The sequence below is a fragment of the Notolepis coatsorum genome (genome assembly GCF_963971535.1).
Source record: "Notolepis coatsorum genome assembly, chromosome: 5".
Classification (NCBI taxonomy): Eukaryota; Metazoa; Chordata; class Actinopteri; order Aulopiformes; family Paralepididae; genus Notolepis; species Notolepis coatsorum.
The window spans coordinates 189240450-189260001 of record NC_140169.1 but is presented as its reverse complement, the minus strand read 5'-3'; the positions used below and the strand labels follow the sequence as shown (position 1 = coordinate 189260001).

General features: G+C 44.3%; 1 protein-coding gene across 1 annotated transcript in view; it reads left to right on the top strand.

Annotated features, from left to right (window-relative positions):
• Nucleotides 1–19552, top strand: part of LOC311229102 (radixin) — a 218209-nt gene that overhangs the window by 168235 nt on the left and 30422 nt on the right. Inside the window, exon 7 of the mRNA XM_084315113.1 lies at nt 11524–11670. Within this exon, the coding sequence (XP_084171239.1) occupies nt 11524–11670 (147 nt within the window). The remainder of the gene's footprint in view (nt 1–11523; nt 11671–19552) is intronic.

The window sequence follows — 19552 nt, the reverse complement described above, 5'->3', positions numbered from 1 at the left end:
TCGTCGTTAGACTGGGCGAGCTATCCAAAGGAACACTGTTAAGCTATCCAAAGGAACACTGTTAATCACACGTTATACACACACAGGGAAAGTAACAGTTAGTTAGCACTTCTGAATACTTTGTAGAATATTCAGGCTGCTACATAAATATAAAGTGTAAAGTGTGATAAAGTGGGTGCTACAGTGTGTTGTTTATTTAAAGTGAGTGTGTGTGTGCTGTGGGTGTGTTGCTGGCCTGTTATTGTTCATTGTTCAATCATTGTTCATTGAGCAATCATTGTTCATTGAGCATCCTGATGGCCTGGGGATAGAAGCTCCTTCTGAGTCTCTCTGTGCTTGCCTGACCGCAGCAGTTCAAAGAGGCAGTTGTTTGGGTGGCTGGAGTCTTTGATTTTTCTCTTAGCCTTGCCCATGCACCGCTTGTTGTAAATGCCTTGGAGAGTGGGAAGCCCCCCTCCAATTGTGCATTCGGCTGAACGGGCCACTCTCTGTAGTCTGCTGCGGTCTTGTGCACAGGGCCGTGGGAACTCAGTCAGCGTTGGGGGTGCTGAGATAAGTGATATAATAACGTCATAGGCGGCGGGTTGCGTTGAAGGGGAGGCAATGACCGCGCAGTGCCTAAATTTTTTCCTCTTTTAATATATAGTGCAAATTAAGTGTTCAAATGAAGGCATCCAATAATAGATTAATCATTGTCTTACCTTAATGCAGCAAAATGCAACATTTCGTCTTGGCATCAATAATCTTTTCTCCCCGGTGCAGCCCGATAGCGTAAAGATTTTCCCTAACCCACTTTCAGTTCCGCGTTCGGGATGCGTGAATACTTTGGGCAGCCGAAGAGTGCTTCCGCATTGCTCTGATTGGCCATCGTTGGCCAGCGCTCTCCTTTGTGAATACCAGCTCTACGCACGAGTGTAGAAGATCGCAAGTCACGTGAAACACTGCAGACCACTGATTGGTCAGAAGAGAGACGCGTCACTCGTTGGAGCGTCTCCAGAAAAACAGAAAGCCGCCATCTTTAATGTCTCGCATAGCAGCAGGAACAAGTGCAATAAACAAAAAAGGATACAGTCACTGTGTATTCTGCCTCATTTATTGATGAAACAAAACCGACATCAACACAATTTGCCACCGAGCGGAGAGTTTAGTCTCACAAAAAGATTGCTGACTTGTTAAGCTTGTTGTTAGCTTAGGTGCTAATGTTGTGCTAGCGTTTTAGCATGGCTATCGTACATAGCGTGATCAATATAACTCGCTATTGATTGTTTGTACTAGTAACTAATGGTTAATGCTAGTAGAATAGACACAACGTGAGGTAATCACCATCCATTTTAAACCGGTTATTACCTAATGCTAACATTAGCAGATAGACGTGAGACTGGTAACGTTACAGCTTGTTAGCCTTAATGCTAATGTTAACGTTAGCAGATAGACGCGAGAGCCTAGGTAACGTTAAAGCAATGAGAGGTAACGTTAGCGTTAGCAGAATAGACACAACGAGAGTCTCGTTAATGTTGTTATTGATTGATTGAAAACTGTGTTTTACTCTGGCTTGCGCCTAGCTCGCGGACATAGCTATGCTGGAGCTCTCAGCTGTACACCAGCGGCACCCACCTCCCCACAGGGAGACAAGTGCGTAATGGCGTATAATGCGCATGCGCGCGTTAGCGGCGTAGGCCGCATTATCGCTGGCCAATCAGAGCAATGCGGAAGCACTCTTCGGCTGCCCAAAGTATTCACGCGTTCGGGATCCCTTTGTTTATATGCCTAAAACACCGGTCTGTATAACAGGGAACACTGCATCATCGAGACAGCGCCCCTATGAGGATCTTTTCTGAATTCTAAGAGTAGGGTAAATCTGCAGTGCCGCTCTGTGACATTGAGTAGGATACGGTATTACAATGGAATAAAAGCTAAAACAACCTTGCAGTTACAACTCCCTGCCAGGTGGGGGTGCTGCAGCCCCTGCATCACCCCCCCCTTGCCACGTCCCTGCTTGTGCAGTGCTATTCCCAAACCAGGAGGTGATATTGCCAGTCAGGATGCTCTGTTCTGATGCTATTGTGCATGAGTAGAAGTTCTTGAGGATCTTCTGACTCACGTTGAACTTCCTTAACACTTTGAGAGCCAGCCGTGTTTTCCTTTTTACCCCCTTGAATGCCCAAATCCACTCCAATGTTAACGTTAATATCGCCTAATCTATGTTTTAAATTATGGCTATGTGTCTAATCTGCCCGTCGCTTATCAAAGACAAATTTTCCAGTCATCATTGTCAAAGCAGATTGTTTTTTTATCGTTTCATTTCAGTTTGATAGCATTTTGAAAATCACTCGTTTTCGCGGAAAATAAAACACATTCTATGATATCGTCTTTTACTGGAATATTCTAGAACGTTGTCATTCGTCTGCCTATTTATGAATCGTTTTCAAATAAACACTAGATAATCGATAGTATTATGTGTGCGCACGCACGCTCGTGCCGCACGCTGATAATCGCTGCTCTTATTTCCTGATGGCTTTTACAGTCAAAACAGCCATATCACATATAGGGGAAACGCTTATTTCATTTCAAACCTTTATTTATACTCGTGAAAGCACTGAGGTTTCCCTCATTTACAGTGATGACGAGTTAACAAAGGACACAAATATCATAACAGTTAATAATTACAATGAATTACAATTACTACAATGATGGATTAAAAACAATTACATGATTCAGTACATAGGTCAAGTGCAATGCCTTTAAACTCCATGAATGACGGGAATGCTCCGAGCTTTAGAGTCTTTTGCAGGGTATTCCATGTGTATGGAGCATCGTAGGAGAAGGCAGACTTTCCAAGGTCAGACCGAACTCGAGGCACCCTGAGCACAAGCCGATCATTCGAACGAGTTTGGTACAGTAATAGCATTGGAAATGGAGGTCTTTTCTACCGTCATTCCAACGGCCTCTACCGCCCGTTAACGCCCTCGTCAAATGGTTTTATTAGGGTGGGTGCGGCTTCTGTTTTGTGCCGCCAAGAGGCGCAAAGTCAAGTTGGAATTATATCCATCCAGCGCACCGCTGTGTGTGTGTGTGTGTGCACACACTACAGACATGGACATATCATTTTGCAATGTAATGCTTTTCTGTTGATTATTTGACTGTCATTGGTACAGTAATGGTGTGGTATTTTTCGACTTTCGATTAACGTGCATTTTTTATGGATAATCAGCTAAGATGTACAGTATTATTCTTTACGTTGAGACAACCGAACTTGCTGGCACCGAAGACCCGCCCCTACTCTGCCTCTGATTCGCAGACTGTGGCTCTAGTTGGGGGAAAATGTAACTGGATGGACCCGTCGACTATTTTTATCACGTCCTGTGCATCATGTACTGAATTAACTGGTAAGTTAACTTAGGTTTAACGTTAGTTTGTTTACTGCAGTTATGTCAGAACGACAATCAACTAATCAACTAACACTTGCAACTGCTCAAATGCATATCCACATTTGCTGTCAAGTTAACGTTATCGTTATGAATGCGACCGCAAGGCTGGCCGTACTGTAACATTAGCTAACGTTCATTTAGCAGGATGTAATGTGTAATGTTTAATCAACGTGAAATGGCCCTGAATACATCAAACATCATCATCATCAAATACATCAAATATCACTATGAATTGAAAATGGGGGACCCTGATGTAAACAAGGCGAAAGTCTTTCTCTGGTCTGCATCCCCTTAACAATTGTGTGTATTGAGCTGTACTGTATTGTACCCATTCTGCAATCTGTTAATGACATTTACATATCTGTAGATACTATATCTATATCTGTACATCCCTTACCTACTCTTACTAGTTACGCTGCTGGCCAGTATGGCCACTACCATAGTGTCTTTATACCTGTATCACTGTACATAATAATACTACAACTCTGTACACTACATACATCTGATTAGCATTATTACTCAGTAGTACTGATTTATAAATATATTTTAAACAATATAATGAATTAAAGTTTTGTTTTATTTGTCACATATAAGGTACATGTACATTACAGTGAAACACTTGGTTCTGTATGAGCTTCATGAGATTGTGTTTCATACATTTTAAAATCTTTCTTTTTTGCAGGCATGATGACTGACGACACCACCATGGTGGGCTGCATCTCAAAAGGCGACGAGACCGCGTACCGCGATGAAGTAGAGCAGCTGTCAGCCCTGTGCAAAAATAACAACCTGCAGCTGAATACAGTAAGCTATAGACCCAGGAGATGATCGTGGACTACAGGAGGAAGAAGACCGACATACAGCCCCTGTACATCGACGGGGGATGCGTGGAGAGAGTCTCGGTCATCAATATGTGCACTAAACTCAGCTAAAATTTAAAACAACAGAGCTCCAGTAGCTCACCGCGTATCTCGGCGCTATTTCGGCGTCGGGGACAACCGTGCGCGTCACGGATCTGGGGTACACGAGTTCGACTCCCGGACTCGCCGTATTTTCTCAGTGTCTTCCCCTGATCTATATCCCATTCAACCTGTTTCTGTCGGTCATGCTTGACCAGAAAAAGCGATAAACGCTAAAAAATGAAGTTTAAATTTTTTATTTTTATTTTTTTTAAACAACAGTCTCCCTTGCACCCCCCCCCTCCCCCACACGCACATGCACACACAACATTAAGGGATAGTGCAATTATCTTTTATACCCCCCTGTTTATGTTAATGTTATTTATGCCTTACTCCTGTTTTTATATTTAATACTGTGTTTATGTCTGGAGTATACATTGCAAAGTTCGTCCTTCCTCTGCAGAGTTCAAATAAAGCTGACTTGAAAAAAACACACTTTTTATTATCTAAACGTTATTATTTAGCCTTGCATAGCTCTTTTGGTCAACTAGCTGATTCAAATACAGTACAGTACAGTTTCATATCTCAGTTCAAAAAGCGACTCCGAAATTGAGATTGAGAACTATATAATTGTAAGGAAAGATCGAAACCGAGGTGTGTGTGCTTATATTAGGTCTGACATTGGTTTTAATATTAAATCAGATCTTGCACACGACACGGTAGAAGCGCTGTGGCTTGATATTCTGTTACCCAAAAGCAAACCAATTATTTTTGGAGTCTGTTACAGGCCACCAGATCAGGGCAACTTTTATGATGATCTAGAGGAGATATGCTCCAAGTGCACAGATTTTGAGAAATCTGAAGTTGTTGTCATGGGAGATTTCAACACGGATTTACTTAAACAGAGCTCTGGATTAAAGTCCCTTCTGAACTATAGCAAATTGTTTGACCTGCACCAGCTCATCACTGAACCTACAGTACCAGAGTTACCTCCCTTTCTCAGACCATAATCGACTTAATACTGGGCCCCGTTCCCCGTACCTGGATAACTGAGTTAGCCGGATAACTTTCGGTTAAGTCTGACTTAAGCCAGACTTTCCGGCTCCCCGTACCTGGATTGTCCAAATCACCATGACAACAGATCCAAAAGTTTGAGCCTGGTCGAAAGCAGGGTTTAAGTTCAAGTTAGCCGGATGAAGCACAGCCACGCCCCCGCAAAGAAAGTGACAGCGCGTTTCCTGAAATTATTCCCACAGTCTAGGATCTGCTTTATACCATTCTGAATTACGTTTTTGTGCTCCATTCTTCCAGAGGGGGCTTTTGAAATGTAAAATAGACCCAAAATGCTGATACTAAATTCACTTTGTCCTAAATAATGCACGTTATATATACCGTGGCGCTCGCTCGGTGCGATGTACACATTATGTGGTTATTCTAACAACGCGCAGCATTGCAAATGTGAATCCCGCGGGGATATTTCTAATGATTGAAACCTATCGCTCGTTTGGCTCTGATTCCTTTCATATTCTCCGCTGTGGATGTTTAATGGAGCGCCTGGATTGTGTTTCATTCAAGCATAAAATTGAAGTGTCTATGCGTGGATTGTGGATCTTGTCTCGTTCATTAATGTATAAACAATGAATTTATCCCATCTGGCACAGTGGCCCAGCGGTAGTGCTCAATCCTGGCAACCCAGCGACCGGTGTTCGAAACCCCGTGTTTCCAATATAATTTTTTGGAATATAATATTAATGATTATACGCCAAAGTAGCCTAGTTTCAAGTTAAAATATTATAAATCTACATGCATTGAGGATGTCATTCTTTATATAGCTCTCAACGTGCACCAAATTGAATTATTCCTACATCGCAAAAAGAAGGGGAAGACTAGGTTTCGAACCCCGGTCGTCTGCGTGAAAGTCAAAAGAAGAACCCGTTACACCACAGTGGAGATAAGTAAAAGATCGACTATACATCAATCAATGGGAAGAGAGCCGTATCGTTATTTTGTATAACAGTTTAACTAATTATTTTCGCTAGCAAGATCTCATTTGATTATTCAATCCAGCAGGCAAGTTTAAAGAAATATAATCTGATTGATTGAGGTAATGAGGGACTTAAAATTAGCCTATAGATAACGCATTTAACTTGTCGGCGAGGCGATTGAGCCGTACTGCAATATGTTACTAAAGTTTTAAATCAATTAATCAATCAATGCCGCTAGAGAATCAGGATCTCTGCTCTCGACACTTGCTGCCTTCTCGGCTGAGGCGGGCACGCGCACTTATCCTGGGTCTCAAGTCTGGCTTGAGTTAACGAGACTGAATCCACCTTCGAGGAACAGGAAAATCCCGGCTTCAAACATCGGGTTAACTGAATCTGGATAATGACATCTTGATCGACTTAGTTGAAGCAGGTACGGGGAACGGGGCCCTGGTCTCTGATAAACAAAGGATAACAAACAGCGGCGTTGTTGATTATGCACTAAGTGATCACCTTGCAAAAAAATAAGTTGTATCTATTCTATTCTACTATTTTATTGCACTGCACTATTTTACTCTGTCTATTTTATCTTACTATTTTTATTATTGTCTATTTAAAACTGAATCAAACCATAAACAATGTGGCCTGTTGGGATGTCCCTCTTCATTCATTCACTGTAATGTACATGTACCTTATATGTGACAAATAAAATAACATCTCAGTTAAGGCAACTCAAATATTGTTATTATTTGTATTTCTATCAGACTTTTTAAAACTAATTCCACTATATGATCCATGTTTGATGATCCAGTTAATTATATTGACTTGTTATATTGTTGGGAAGTGAGTCAAGTCTGCCTGAACTACTGTTACAGTAGTTTTGCCTTTGAGAACCAATGGTTCTCGAGCCGTAATGGCACATGGGGCAGGAGCCTTTCCGTAGCGTGAGGCAGCTTGATGTACAAGTACACCCCTTGGACATGACACTAGTATGTCGCAAGGACAGTATACTGTAGGCAGTGACTTTAAACTGTTCAACTGCAGCCTGCACAGGAAGGCATGGACAACTCACTTTGACAACACAAGTGTGTCGTTTATTTCCACCAAAACACAGGACAGTGATACACAGCCAGAGTATTAAATAATCAGAAGAACTAGACAACCCTTTGGTATTTTCAGTTAATGAAGGGCCAGCACTAGTCAAGAGTTGAATCACTTTGTTGCAGCTGCTAACAAGTATTACTGTACATTAACTGTTGTTGTTGAATCCTACAGATCATCATGGAGTGGATCTGGAGCCTTGGGATAAATGATTGTGATTTCAAGTCCCTGAACATTCAGGCAGACTTGACTCACTTCCCAACCCCCAAAATATAACACCTCCGAGTATACAGTAGGGGGGTGGGGGGTTTTGATTGATTGATTGAAAACTTTATTAACAGATTGCAGAATGGGTACAATACAGTACAGCTCAATACACACAATTGTTAAGGGGATGCAGACCAGAGAAAGACTTTCGTCTTGTTTACATCAGGGTCCCCCATTTTCAATTCATCAGGATTGGGTTGGCATTGTGTGGAGAGATCAGTGACACAGAGTGGAGGGGAAATTATATGCAACGCTTAGAACACAGCTGTGGTACAAACATAAGAAATAATTACGTGGAAACAGTGATTTTGTACTTTTCTTCAGATTGCAGAATGGGTACAATACAGTACAGCTCAATACACACAATTGTTATGGGGATGTAGACCAGAGAAAGACTTTAGTCTTGTTTACATCAGGGTCCCCCATTTTAAATTCATCATAACATGACATACATGACATACGGCAACTCAAATATTGTTATTATTTGTATTTCTATCAGACTTTGTAAAACAAATTCTACTATACGATCCATGTTTGATCCAAGTCTGTAAGCACACATGAATCCCTTGCTGATGGAGATGACCCAATGCTGTCTTGTACCTTACAAGCTGTGGTTGTGTGTTCCAAATTGTATACAGAATAAAACCACACTCTACTGCTCCAGCACCTGATTCCGTGTCGGTCCTGGATGAGACAGCAGGCAGGACAGAATAGGAGAGGTCACACTGGTCACACAATTTAAAATTTTTATTTTTTTACATTTCTATAACCTTTATTACCCAGGCAAGCAAGTAAGAACAAATTCTGATTTTATTTATTGTCAAAAGTATGCATAATGTTGTGTTAATTCCACAACAAGAGATATGTAATGTTAATTACCTGAAATTATTCAATTTGTTGGGGGGGGGGGGGGGGGGAACCCTGCATATATCGGTATCGGTTGATATCGGTATCGGAAATTAAGAGTTGGACAATATTAGTATATCGGTATGGGTAAAAAAGCCAATATCGAGCATCCCTAACACCAATATATCTTTCACCCAGAGTGAAAATTGTGTAGTCCGCCGGCCAGTGTTAAAAAGCCTTGAGGTCGCATTAAATTTTCGAGGGACCATAACGTTAACTTGACAGCAATGTGGATACAGCTTTATTTGAGCAGTTGCTACTGTAACGTTACCTTAGTTGATTGTCATTCTGACATAACTGCAGTAAACAAACTAACGTTAAACCTAAGTTAACTTACCAGTAAATTCAGTACAGCGACAGCTGAAATCCACAGGACAGCCTGATCACAATAATCGACGGTCCAGTTACATTTCCCCCAACCAGAGCCGAACTAGAGCCACAGTCTGCGAATCAGAGGCAGAGTAGGGGCGGGTCTTCGGGGCTAGCATGTTGGGTTGTCTCAACGTAAAGAATAATACTGTACTGTACATCTCAGCTGATTATCCATAAAAAACGCACGTTAATCAAAAATACCACACCATTACTGTACCAATGACAGTCAAATAATCAACAGAAAAGCATTACATTGCAAAATAATATGTCCATGTCTGTAGTGTGTGCACACACACATAGAAACGATAGTTCCCTCTCTCCACCCTGTAACTCGACTCCCCCTACTGGTTGAACCAGGCAGTGCTGCGTCACCTCCCGTCAACTCGCGTCACCAAGCTTGGTGCCGGCGGTAGAGGTTATATTTTCCAATGCTCCATATGTAGGTGACAGCACTCCAGACCAACAAAGATGTAATATAAGGTGGAAGTTTGCCAATAATTGCTTTGTAGATAAAAAGATACCCATGATCAGGGGTGTAGCTCCATATTCTGGGCCCCATGAAAGAATGTATTTGTAGGCCCCCAGTGAAAGCGAGCGTGCGTAAGCGCGCAAGCGAATTTCTTTTTTTCCATTTTTTTATTGATGAAAACGCATAATATGGTTTTTACCTATACATTCGGATCAGCAGTTCAGCACCTGCACTGTTGGTGGGTGAGCCTAGTAAAGGATGTCGCATTGCGTTCATCTTCAATGAATGGACCAATGCAATAGTCTACCAAAGCCCCCCCTCTCTCTCTATATATCTCACACACACACACACACACACACACACACACACACACACACACACACACACACACACACACACACACACACACACACACACACACACACACACACATAGTATCAATGAGAGCATCAATAATACACCTGAGTGATGTCTAGTAAAAAAAAAAAATGTGGGGCCTCATCCTAAGCTACCCTCTCATACAAAAGACAATGGTGAGTATCATATTTGTCACCCGTAATAAATCTTAGGGCGGAGTGGTGGGCAGAATCCAAAGGCCTTAATGTAGACGCAGACGCATGCCTGTAAATGACATCACCATAGTCCAATATTGACAAAAAAACAGCCTGTACAATTATTTTCCTACAGAACATAGTTACGGTACAAGAAACCAATCTTTTGCCGTAATTTTGTAGCTAGGTTATCTATATGGAATTTAAAAGAAAGCTTATATATCCGTAAAAACGAGTCTGATTATCCTAAGACTGATAACATAGATTCCTTACCTGAGATCAGATGGTATCCAAATGGTTTATTCCAATTTCCGATCGCCATTCGAAAAAATCGTTAATTTGATTGATCCATCGTGTATACAGTAAAACACATATTCGCCGCGGCACCAAGGCTCCAGAATGAACTCTGGTAGACCCCGGTTACATCAGTGAGAAGTAAAATGTGGAGTCAGAAATCGTTTCTCACATTCACTTTCATTGAGTCCAATCCAAAAGGGTGATTTACCATCTGGGAGACGATAGCGGGCGCTTTTTTCACATCTGAGCGCCTGAGGTGACTGGATCTCCAACGGTAGACTCGCTTGATGCAATATGATTTCAGATCGCTAATAAAACTAAAAAAAACTAAAAAAACAGAGTATTCTCGTGATGGGCATTCAACCCGCGGGGGGTAAACCCGAGAAAAGCTGTGAGTGGCATTCAAAGTGTTAAGCGCCTAAGGAAGAAGAGGCGATCATGAAAACAAGATAATCAAGATACAATTATTATTAGTCTTGTGTTGTAAATGCAGCGCACCCTTCCTTCACAGCAGTGCTCCACCCCCCCCCCCCCCCCCCTCAAGCCTAAACAGTAGTTTCAGCTGAGAGGGAGGAGGAGCCACGGCGCTTTTCTCCAGTTATTTTGAAACGTCTTTGGTAACTTGTAGAAGATGAAAGGCAGCCTTTGGTCGAGGAGAAAAGGCTAAACTAATTCAGTCGTCGTCATTATGTTCTCATAATGAGTAATCGTGTTTAATAATCCTGATTTCAATATCAATCAAAATAATCATGAATATTTTTAGATTTAGTGACAGTAGGATGATCAGTGTGTGGCCTCAGCAAGGACATTATTATTAAAGAATAAAAGCACATGATAGGAAATCACTAGAGTTGTGTGTGTCTATGTGTGTGTATGTGTATTTTTATTTGTATACGTACAGGGTGTGTACATGTGTAACGGAGGTCCGTGAGTATATCCACAGTCATGATGGACTTCAAGTGTTGTGAAGGGACTGTGGCCCGTAGAGGTACTGCAAGTAAACTCATCCACCCATAAAAGGCATGCAGACACGTTACCAAAAGGTGAATTCACCTCTTGGTATAGTGTTCTGCTGTTCGATACGCACTCGGGGCAATCCCTTAACAGGGGTCGAACTTTAACACAACGCGGAGATGGCAATACGAGCCCGGCTACACATGTGTTTGGTGTCTGTTAAGTTTGAAAGGGTAATACATGTTTCACTACTCATAACATGTATGTGTGTGTCTGTGTGTGTGTGTGTGTCTCCAGGGAGGACTCTATGATGGAGTACCTGAAGATCGCTCAGGACCTAGAGATGTATGGAGTCAACTACTTTGAGATCAAAAACAAGAAGGGAACTGAGCTGTGGCTGGGGGTGGACGCTCTGGGACTCAATATATATGAACATGAGGACAAGTGAGGAACACACACACACACATACATGCACAAACACACACACACACAGAGAGAGACAGATAGAGAGACGAACAGAGACACACACACTGTGATGATTGAGCTGTGGCTGGGGGGGGGGACGCCCTGGGACTCAATATATACGAACACGAGGACAAGTGAGGAACACACAGACACACACATACATGCACAAACACACACCCACACTCGCACACACACGCACGCACATGTAACGGTTGTCATCTGGTCAGAGATTGAAGAGACGGAACTGCTTTCGACTGTTTATTGCCTATAAAAAGACATGAAATAAAAACAGCTGTAGTGTTTTCCTGGTCACTGTACATCTGGTAGACCTCAAGCAGACCGGTACAACACTGCTCCTTTTATAATGTCTCAATGACACAGTATTTATAAAAGTACATGTATTTTACATTCTCATAACAATTAAAATAACAAACCCACTACTTTCCATTACACAGTATCATACCATTAATTTGCAAGTCTATACACCAAATTGGTAAACTTGCACGACCTGCTGGACATAGCAGGAAGTGCATCAGTGGATTTTCAGCAATATAATGACGTCGAATATAACATGTTTGCATTACGTATGAAGCCACATACCTATAAAAAGACATGAAATAAAAACAGCTGTAGTGTTTTCCTGGTCACTGTACATCTGGTAGACCTGCATGTGTAACATAAAACGGTACATTAGACTTCCTTCTCAAGATTATTGTACAAAGAAAGTATTCGCGCCATAACACGTTCCTCCAGTTCCAACATTTGCAAACGCAACACACACACAGAACCAATACCAGCGGTCAAACCAACACAGCTATCATTACGTTATGTAATACAGTGAGCATTATGCACTAGGTTACTGCAGTTTAATGTTTAGACAAATTCTAACCAGAGAAATTAGTGAAATAGCAGAGCTACACTTCAATGGGGAACCTACCTCAAGCAGACCGGTACAACACTGCTTGTAACTGAGGGGTACAATTCCCTGACTGTATTACTAGATATGATACTTACTACCACTACCTTTGTACTTAATATTCGGCCACCCAGTACACGGCATAAATATATTATCATGAACACTCTCACGTAGATGAAACGGATCCAACACAAATGTACGAATTAGAAACAGGTCTTTATTTCCTACACAGCGATGGTGTGTAGAATAAGCACTTAATCACTTAATTACATTTATGAATTGAAATAGTATGCACTTTTATGGCAAGGAGTATTCGTCGGTATATCAATAGATAATGTCCAATCTCTGAAGGCGCAGGTGGTAAATATACGACCTGGAATAGTTAAGGAATAACAGCAATGATACTTTAATGATTATAGGCTGGATACACTAGAGGGGGTTAATCCGGTCGCTTGTAAGCCGACAGGAGTAGGAGGGGGGGGGGGGGTAGAATCCAGCTGCCTCGTCCGGCCAAGGGTATCCCAGGAGAACCCACTGTAGTGCCGTTCAATGTGCCGGCGATCCTTGGACCACAGATGAAAGCAGGTGGACTCTTTGTGGGCCGGCTCTCTCCGGTCCACGGGGGAGAGATGTGGAGAGACCTCGTCTTGCAGAGCGTCTCCTCACCTTGCGTCCTCTCCAGGGGGGGGGGTTCCAACACACGGTAGTGTCGGGGGTCTTTATCCATAGAATAATCAAAGTATCCAAAGCATAATCCGTGCCTGGGAAGGCGGGCTGTCGTCGGTAGAATAATCCGGTATACAGGTCCACTCGCTCGTCGGCTCTGGGGCTCCTCGGGTGCAGCTTCACATAGGGTCAACCACCCTGGGTAAGCAGCCAGTTCTCTGCCCGAAACGATGGGGTACTGACTACGGTAGTATTCTCACCGCACGAAGCACTATATATTAACAGACTATTATTAGCTTAATAGACTACGTCCAACTCGACGATATAGTGCCAAATATGACTATTCAAATATTAATATACACGATGTCTCAATACCGATGGTAGGCCGAACTTGGCCTTACTCCCACACGTGGCATCGCGGGGAGGCTTTACGTCTGTGACTCTATTGGAGGGTAAGAAACTGGACTGAAAAGAAAGTCCTACTTTAGTAGCGCAGTATATATACGCACTATGAACAAATAGTCCCATTAGTGGTGCGGTAGCCAAATTCCTACGCGGAACTAGGACTTGTTCGTACATGTCGAGCGGTACGTTTGAACTGGGTCTGAGGGGTATGGCAGCCTGGCACCAAGGTCTCGACCAATAGTAGAATGGAGACTATTATGGGATGTTCAGTAGGCTAGAATGGATATTCAATGCATATTGTACAAGGAATATACAAGGGATATCAGGGAATATTAGAGAATATACAAATACAATTAAATATATATATATAAATAAATATATATATTCGGTTTAATCTGGCCCTTCACAACACTGCTGGATAGATACGGTGTCCCCACAGGGACATGCAGCGCGATATACAATGACCTCAACACGTCACCAGGTGGCTCCCAAAACAAATATGGTATGATGTTTCTCAATTTAGATAAAATTCACATGCAAACAAATATCATTTCTAACTCTGTTACACCCACCCCCACTGAATGTTGGCGACATTGAGCACCAACTACGTACTACCTACTAAAGGCACAGTACAACACAACCACACACACACTGGGTCTTCAAAATAACAAAACCAACTCCAAAAGTATCCCATAAGGATGAAGTGGTATGAGAACAACGCTCTCAATCCAGCTACTGGCGGTAGGGTGCCTTGTACACCCCACAAGACCCTCATACACTGTGTAGTATAAGCCCATGAAAATAAATCATCCCAACATAAAAAAAAAATTATGTAAGATAAATTACTCTGGACTGTCAAAACCTAGAACAAGGACCCTGTGTCGCGAACAACATCCTGCCTTGACATGGTCTGTATTAACACTTTGGTTGCCTAAGGTTAAATTAATGATATACCATAGATTGCCAGCGCTATTTGTCTATGGAGAAAGTCCCCTTCTTTGCAGGGCTATAACTTTTTAAATTCTATTGCTACATTGCCATTATTAGGGCCCATTCAAAGTCCTATATGTATTGTTCATTGTGTAGCAACGTTAAACTTTTTCATTCACATATTCATAGTAAAGTATGGTCTAATGTATAAGTATGTTTTCATCTCTTTCTGCAGCTTTCTCCAGAACGTGATATATAGCCCCAAATGCATTATATTGATGATGAAATACAGTTTGATGGCAATCAGCGCGATATAAAAAATTCCAACTAGACGTACTTCTAGAAGTTACTACACGTCATCTGATGTTGACCGGATGGGCGAGGGGGCGTTTATAATTCCGTGGGCAGCGTTATACCAATCATCTAATGTGGGTCAAATGTTGATAATATCAGTTATTATCGAAGACGGTAACGTTACACGCTGAAACTCACCCCAGTCTCCGCGCGCCGTTGGGCGATCATCGTCGAGTAGAAATTTTATCATTATGGGATATATTATTACCCGGTCCATCTCCAGCTTGTATAATGGTATATACGTCCAAATCATGTTGTTTATCGAGTTATTGGCAATCGATCGCTATGTAGAGTGACGAGCTAGAGTCACGGGACATGTACCGAGTGGCCGGAAGCAATACGGACGTCTAGCAAAACCTCTAGTGCGCTTCCTGTTAAGCGCTTGCGCCGATCGGCCACCAGATGGCGCTCCTGAACCGCCAGAGAGCTCAGTGGGTCCTGCTGGTGGATCTCAGGCCAGCGGAGGGACATTATGAATCCGATCGCAGATTTTTGAAATATTGATATAAAGACAACGTACAGCGTCCCCCGGCAACTTTAGCATGGCCAGCAAAGACGTCTAAAGACGGCTCCCGGCACCCAAAGTGTTAACCTGCTAACTGGTTTGATAAGGCGGCCAAATCTAGACCGAGCCTGATCAGTGTGCACGGGTGGACTCTGTATGTCATTGCACTGCACATTTCTCGCCCTATCAGTCCGTGTCACAGTGTCAAGTGAAGGATCCGCCTGCACTCTGTGTACAGAACTGTCAGCATCAACAGTGACGTTCACTGGTCCATAGTCACAGCTCACAGACCGAACCTCCATCTGGCCCTCAGGTCCCTCTGAGATGTCTCGAGACACAGAGGCTGCACTGCTTATGTCTGTAATGTCGGCCTGCGAAAGACTAGGAACGGACAATTGTGTAATCCAGTCTCGGGTCCTTCCTTCAGAGTCCACAGATGCTGGGCCAGTCAAGAGATCCCCACTCCCTTCCTCAGAGATGTTCTCTGTTCTCCCCCACACCGTCGACACTTGGAATGGACGATTGGGTCTCAGGCATGGATGAGGCAAGGTCGGACACTTCACTCATGTCATCCACAGGGATAAAATTGACAAGCATCAGCAGGTTCCTATGGACCACCTTCTCACGTCCAGCAACTGTGTCACAGATCTTGTACGTATGTGTCTCAGCATTCATGCCCACCACAGTGTAGATGGTTGATTCCCATCGATCAGCGACTTTCCTCTTCCCCCTTTCCCTCCTGTTCGCCAAGAGCACCCTGTCGCCGACCTCAATGTCAGACCCCTTCACTTTCCTGTTGTAGAGCCGAGCATGCCTGTTCTGCTCCTTCGTGGCATGTTCCTGGGCAATGGCCATGTCCTCCCTCAGATCTTTAGTGAGAGATTCTACATACTTGTCATAACTCGTCACACATGAGTCATTCAAGACGGTTCGGAAGAGGACATCTACAGGTAGACGGGGAATGCGGCCAAACATGAGATAAAAGGGGGCGTATCCCGTCGTCTCATGGACCGTACAGTTGTACATGAATGTCAACGTCTGCAAACGCCGTGGCCAGTCAGCCTTTGCTTCAGGTGTCAATGCACGGATCATCCCACCCAGGGTCCTGTTGAATCGTTCCACACTACCATTTCCCATTGGATGGTAGGGTGTTGTGTGCGATTTCCTGACACCTGAAACTCTGAGAAGCTCACTGATTAGCTGACTCTCAAAGTTTGCCCCTTGGTCGCTGTGGATCCGCTCTGGGAACCCGAAGACACAGAAATATCTGTCCCAGAGGACTCTCGCCACTTGCTTGGCTGACTGGTTTCTACAGGAAAACGCCTGAGCCATCCTCGTAAAGTGATCGGTCACCACCAAGACATCGACTGACTTGTTTCTGGAATCTTCAGCCGACCAAAAGTCGATACAGACAAGCTGCAGCGGTCTGGTTGATGTTATACTCTCTAAGGGAGCTCTCCCCTCAGGTTCGACTGTCTTGCTGACGATGCATCGCTGACAGTGGCGCACATGGTCTCTCACATCCCTGTCAAGGTTTAGCCAGAAGAACCTTTGTCTGGTTAAACTGAGACTCCTGAACTGGCCCTGATGTCCTGCATCATCATGAACACCCTTCAGAACCTCAACCTTGAGTGAATCAGGCACGACATACTGAGACCGCCTTGCCTTGGTGATCTGGTCTCTTGAAACTCTGTACAGCACACCATTGCTCACAGCGAGCTTCTCCCAGTGCTTCAAGTATCTCATGACTGTGACAGACTCTTTCACTCTTTCTCTCCTGGAAGGTCTCCGACATCTCTCCACGTAATACAGGACACGGGAAACGGTTCTGTCTTCTAACTGCCTATCACGGAGGTCCCTCTCTGTGTGGGCAGGCAAAGAGTCTTGTCCAGGCGGAACCAACTGAGGCAAATACTGCAGCACTGCCACAGCATGAGCCCTTGAACCAGCCTCCCATTCCCATTCTACAACAGCAGACACATCTTCCATCTCAATGGATTGAGTATGCATGTGAATGGGACTGCATGAGGCCTGAGCATCGACACTCATCGGGGGGTGTTCCCTGTGACCACTGGAAACCCGAAAGGCATCTTGAACAGAGCCACTCGACATATCCCTGACTTGGGACAGGAGACTCAGGTAGGGCTCTTCCAGCAACCTATGACCAACACTGTCCTTAACAAACGGCACACGGCTCAGGGCATCAGCCACAACGTTCAGCCGGCCTGGCACATACTTGATGTCAAAGTCGTAGCTTGCCAATTTAGCTACCCAGCGCTGCTCACAACAGTCCAGCTTCGGCTTTGTCATTATGTGAGTCAGCGGGTTGTTGTCAGTCCAAATTGTAAACTTGTGGCCCTTCAGCCAGTGACTAAACTTGTCACAGACTGACCACTTCAAGGCCAAAAACTCCAAACGATGAGCTGGATAGTTCTTTTGAGACTGAGACAAGGACTTGCTGGCGAACGCAATAGGCCTGGCTCTGGTTTCGCCTTCCTGGACTTGTGACAGGACAGCACCAATACCATCCAGGGATGCATCCGTCGACAGCATGAAGGGGCGGCTGAAGTCAGGGTGAGCCAGGACCACCGTGTTAACAAGGGATGTCTTCAGCTTCTCAAAAGCCTGTTCCTGGTCTGAGGTCCAGTCAGAGGCTCTCAACTTCTTGTTTGACAGTCTGTACTTCCCCTCCTTCCCTTTTCTTCTCTCGCCCTTTAACAGAGAGAAGAGAGGCTTGGCGACGGCGGAGTATCTGGGAATGAAGTGCTGGTAATAGTTGATCATCCCCAAAAACGATCTTATCCGCTTCTGTGATGGGTTCACCCCATTGGGCTCCATGAGGTCAGCACTCGTCATTTTTGCAATGCTCTCAACCTTGCTGCGGTCTGTTGACACGCCCTTCTCGTCTATTATGTGACCGAGAAATTTCACAGACCTTCTAAGGAAGAAGCATTTCTTTGGGGCCAACTTCAGGTTATGACCACGCAGTCTGTCGAACACCATTTTAAGGCGCCCCAAGGCAGTCTCCTCATCTGGAGCAAACACCAACAAGTCATCCAAGTAGCACAGTAAACTCAAGTAGTTCTGGTCCCCGAAGATACTGGTCATCATGCGCATAAAGCTCCCGGGGCTATTGCAGAGGCCCTGCGGAAGGCGGTTGTACTCATACAAGCCCATGGGCGTGGTGAAGGCTGAGTACTTTCTGTCGTCCTCATGTAATGGCATGTTATAGAACCCGGAGGTCAAGTCCATTGTACTGAAGAAACAGTTGCCACCAAGCGCAGCCAGGTAATCCGCCTGGTGAGGGAGAGGATGAGCGTCCTTTAGGGTCCTCTTGTTCAGCCAACGGAAATCTGTACACACACGGAGATCGCCATTCTTTTTCCACACAAGTACCAGAGGAGACGCGTATTCACTGGTGGACTTTCGGATGATCTCCTTCTCCTCCATCTCACTCAGTACCTGGCGTAATATCTGATACTGGCCGGGGGGAACCCGCCTGAATGGGAGCCGGAATGGTCTGTGGTCAGAGAGGTGAATGCGGTGTACGAAGTCCTTCGCTTCTCCACAGTCAAGATGGTGGCGTGAGAAGATGTCCTCATACCGCACAATCAGGTCAGCCATCTTCTGTTTCCAGCTCTCTGATACATCACAAGACTGGACGTCGAGACTGCTCAACCCAACTGACTCAAGTTTGTCATCAGTGGAACGTACCTCGGCAGAGGCGGGCATCTCCACTTGAGTGCAACTGACCAGGGGGACCTTTGGAGGGTCAGCGACATCTATGTCCTCAAGCGCCATGCAGGAGAAGACATCGGCCAGCTTTGCATTACGCCTCACCAACACGGGCCTGTCAGAAGTATTGATGAGCTTCAGTGGGACCCATCTGTCTCCCCACAATGGAGTAACAATCCTTGCTACCAAAACTCCCCTCGGGGCCGAACGAGCAGATGTGGGCTCTGTCATTACGGTGCTGCCCGGAGATACAGCAGTGTCTTTAGGTAGTTTTCCCCATACGAGATATTCACGGCCAGGTTCAAGGCAAACAGCTGAATTGCACCTCACAGTGCCAACTTTGTCCGGCA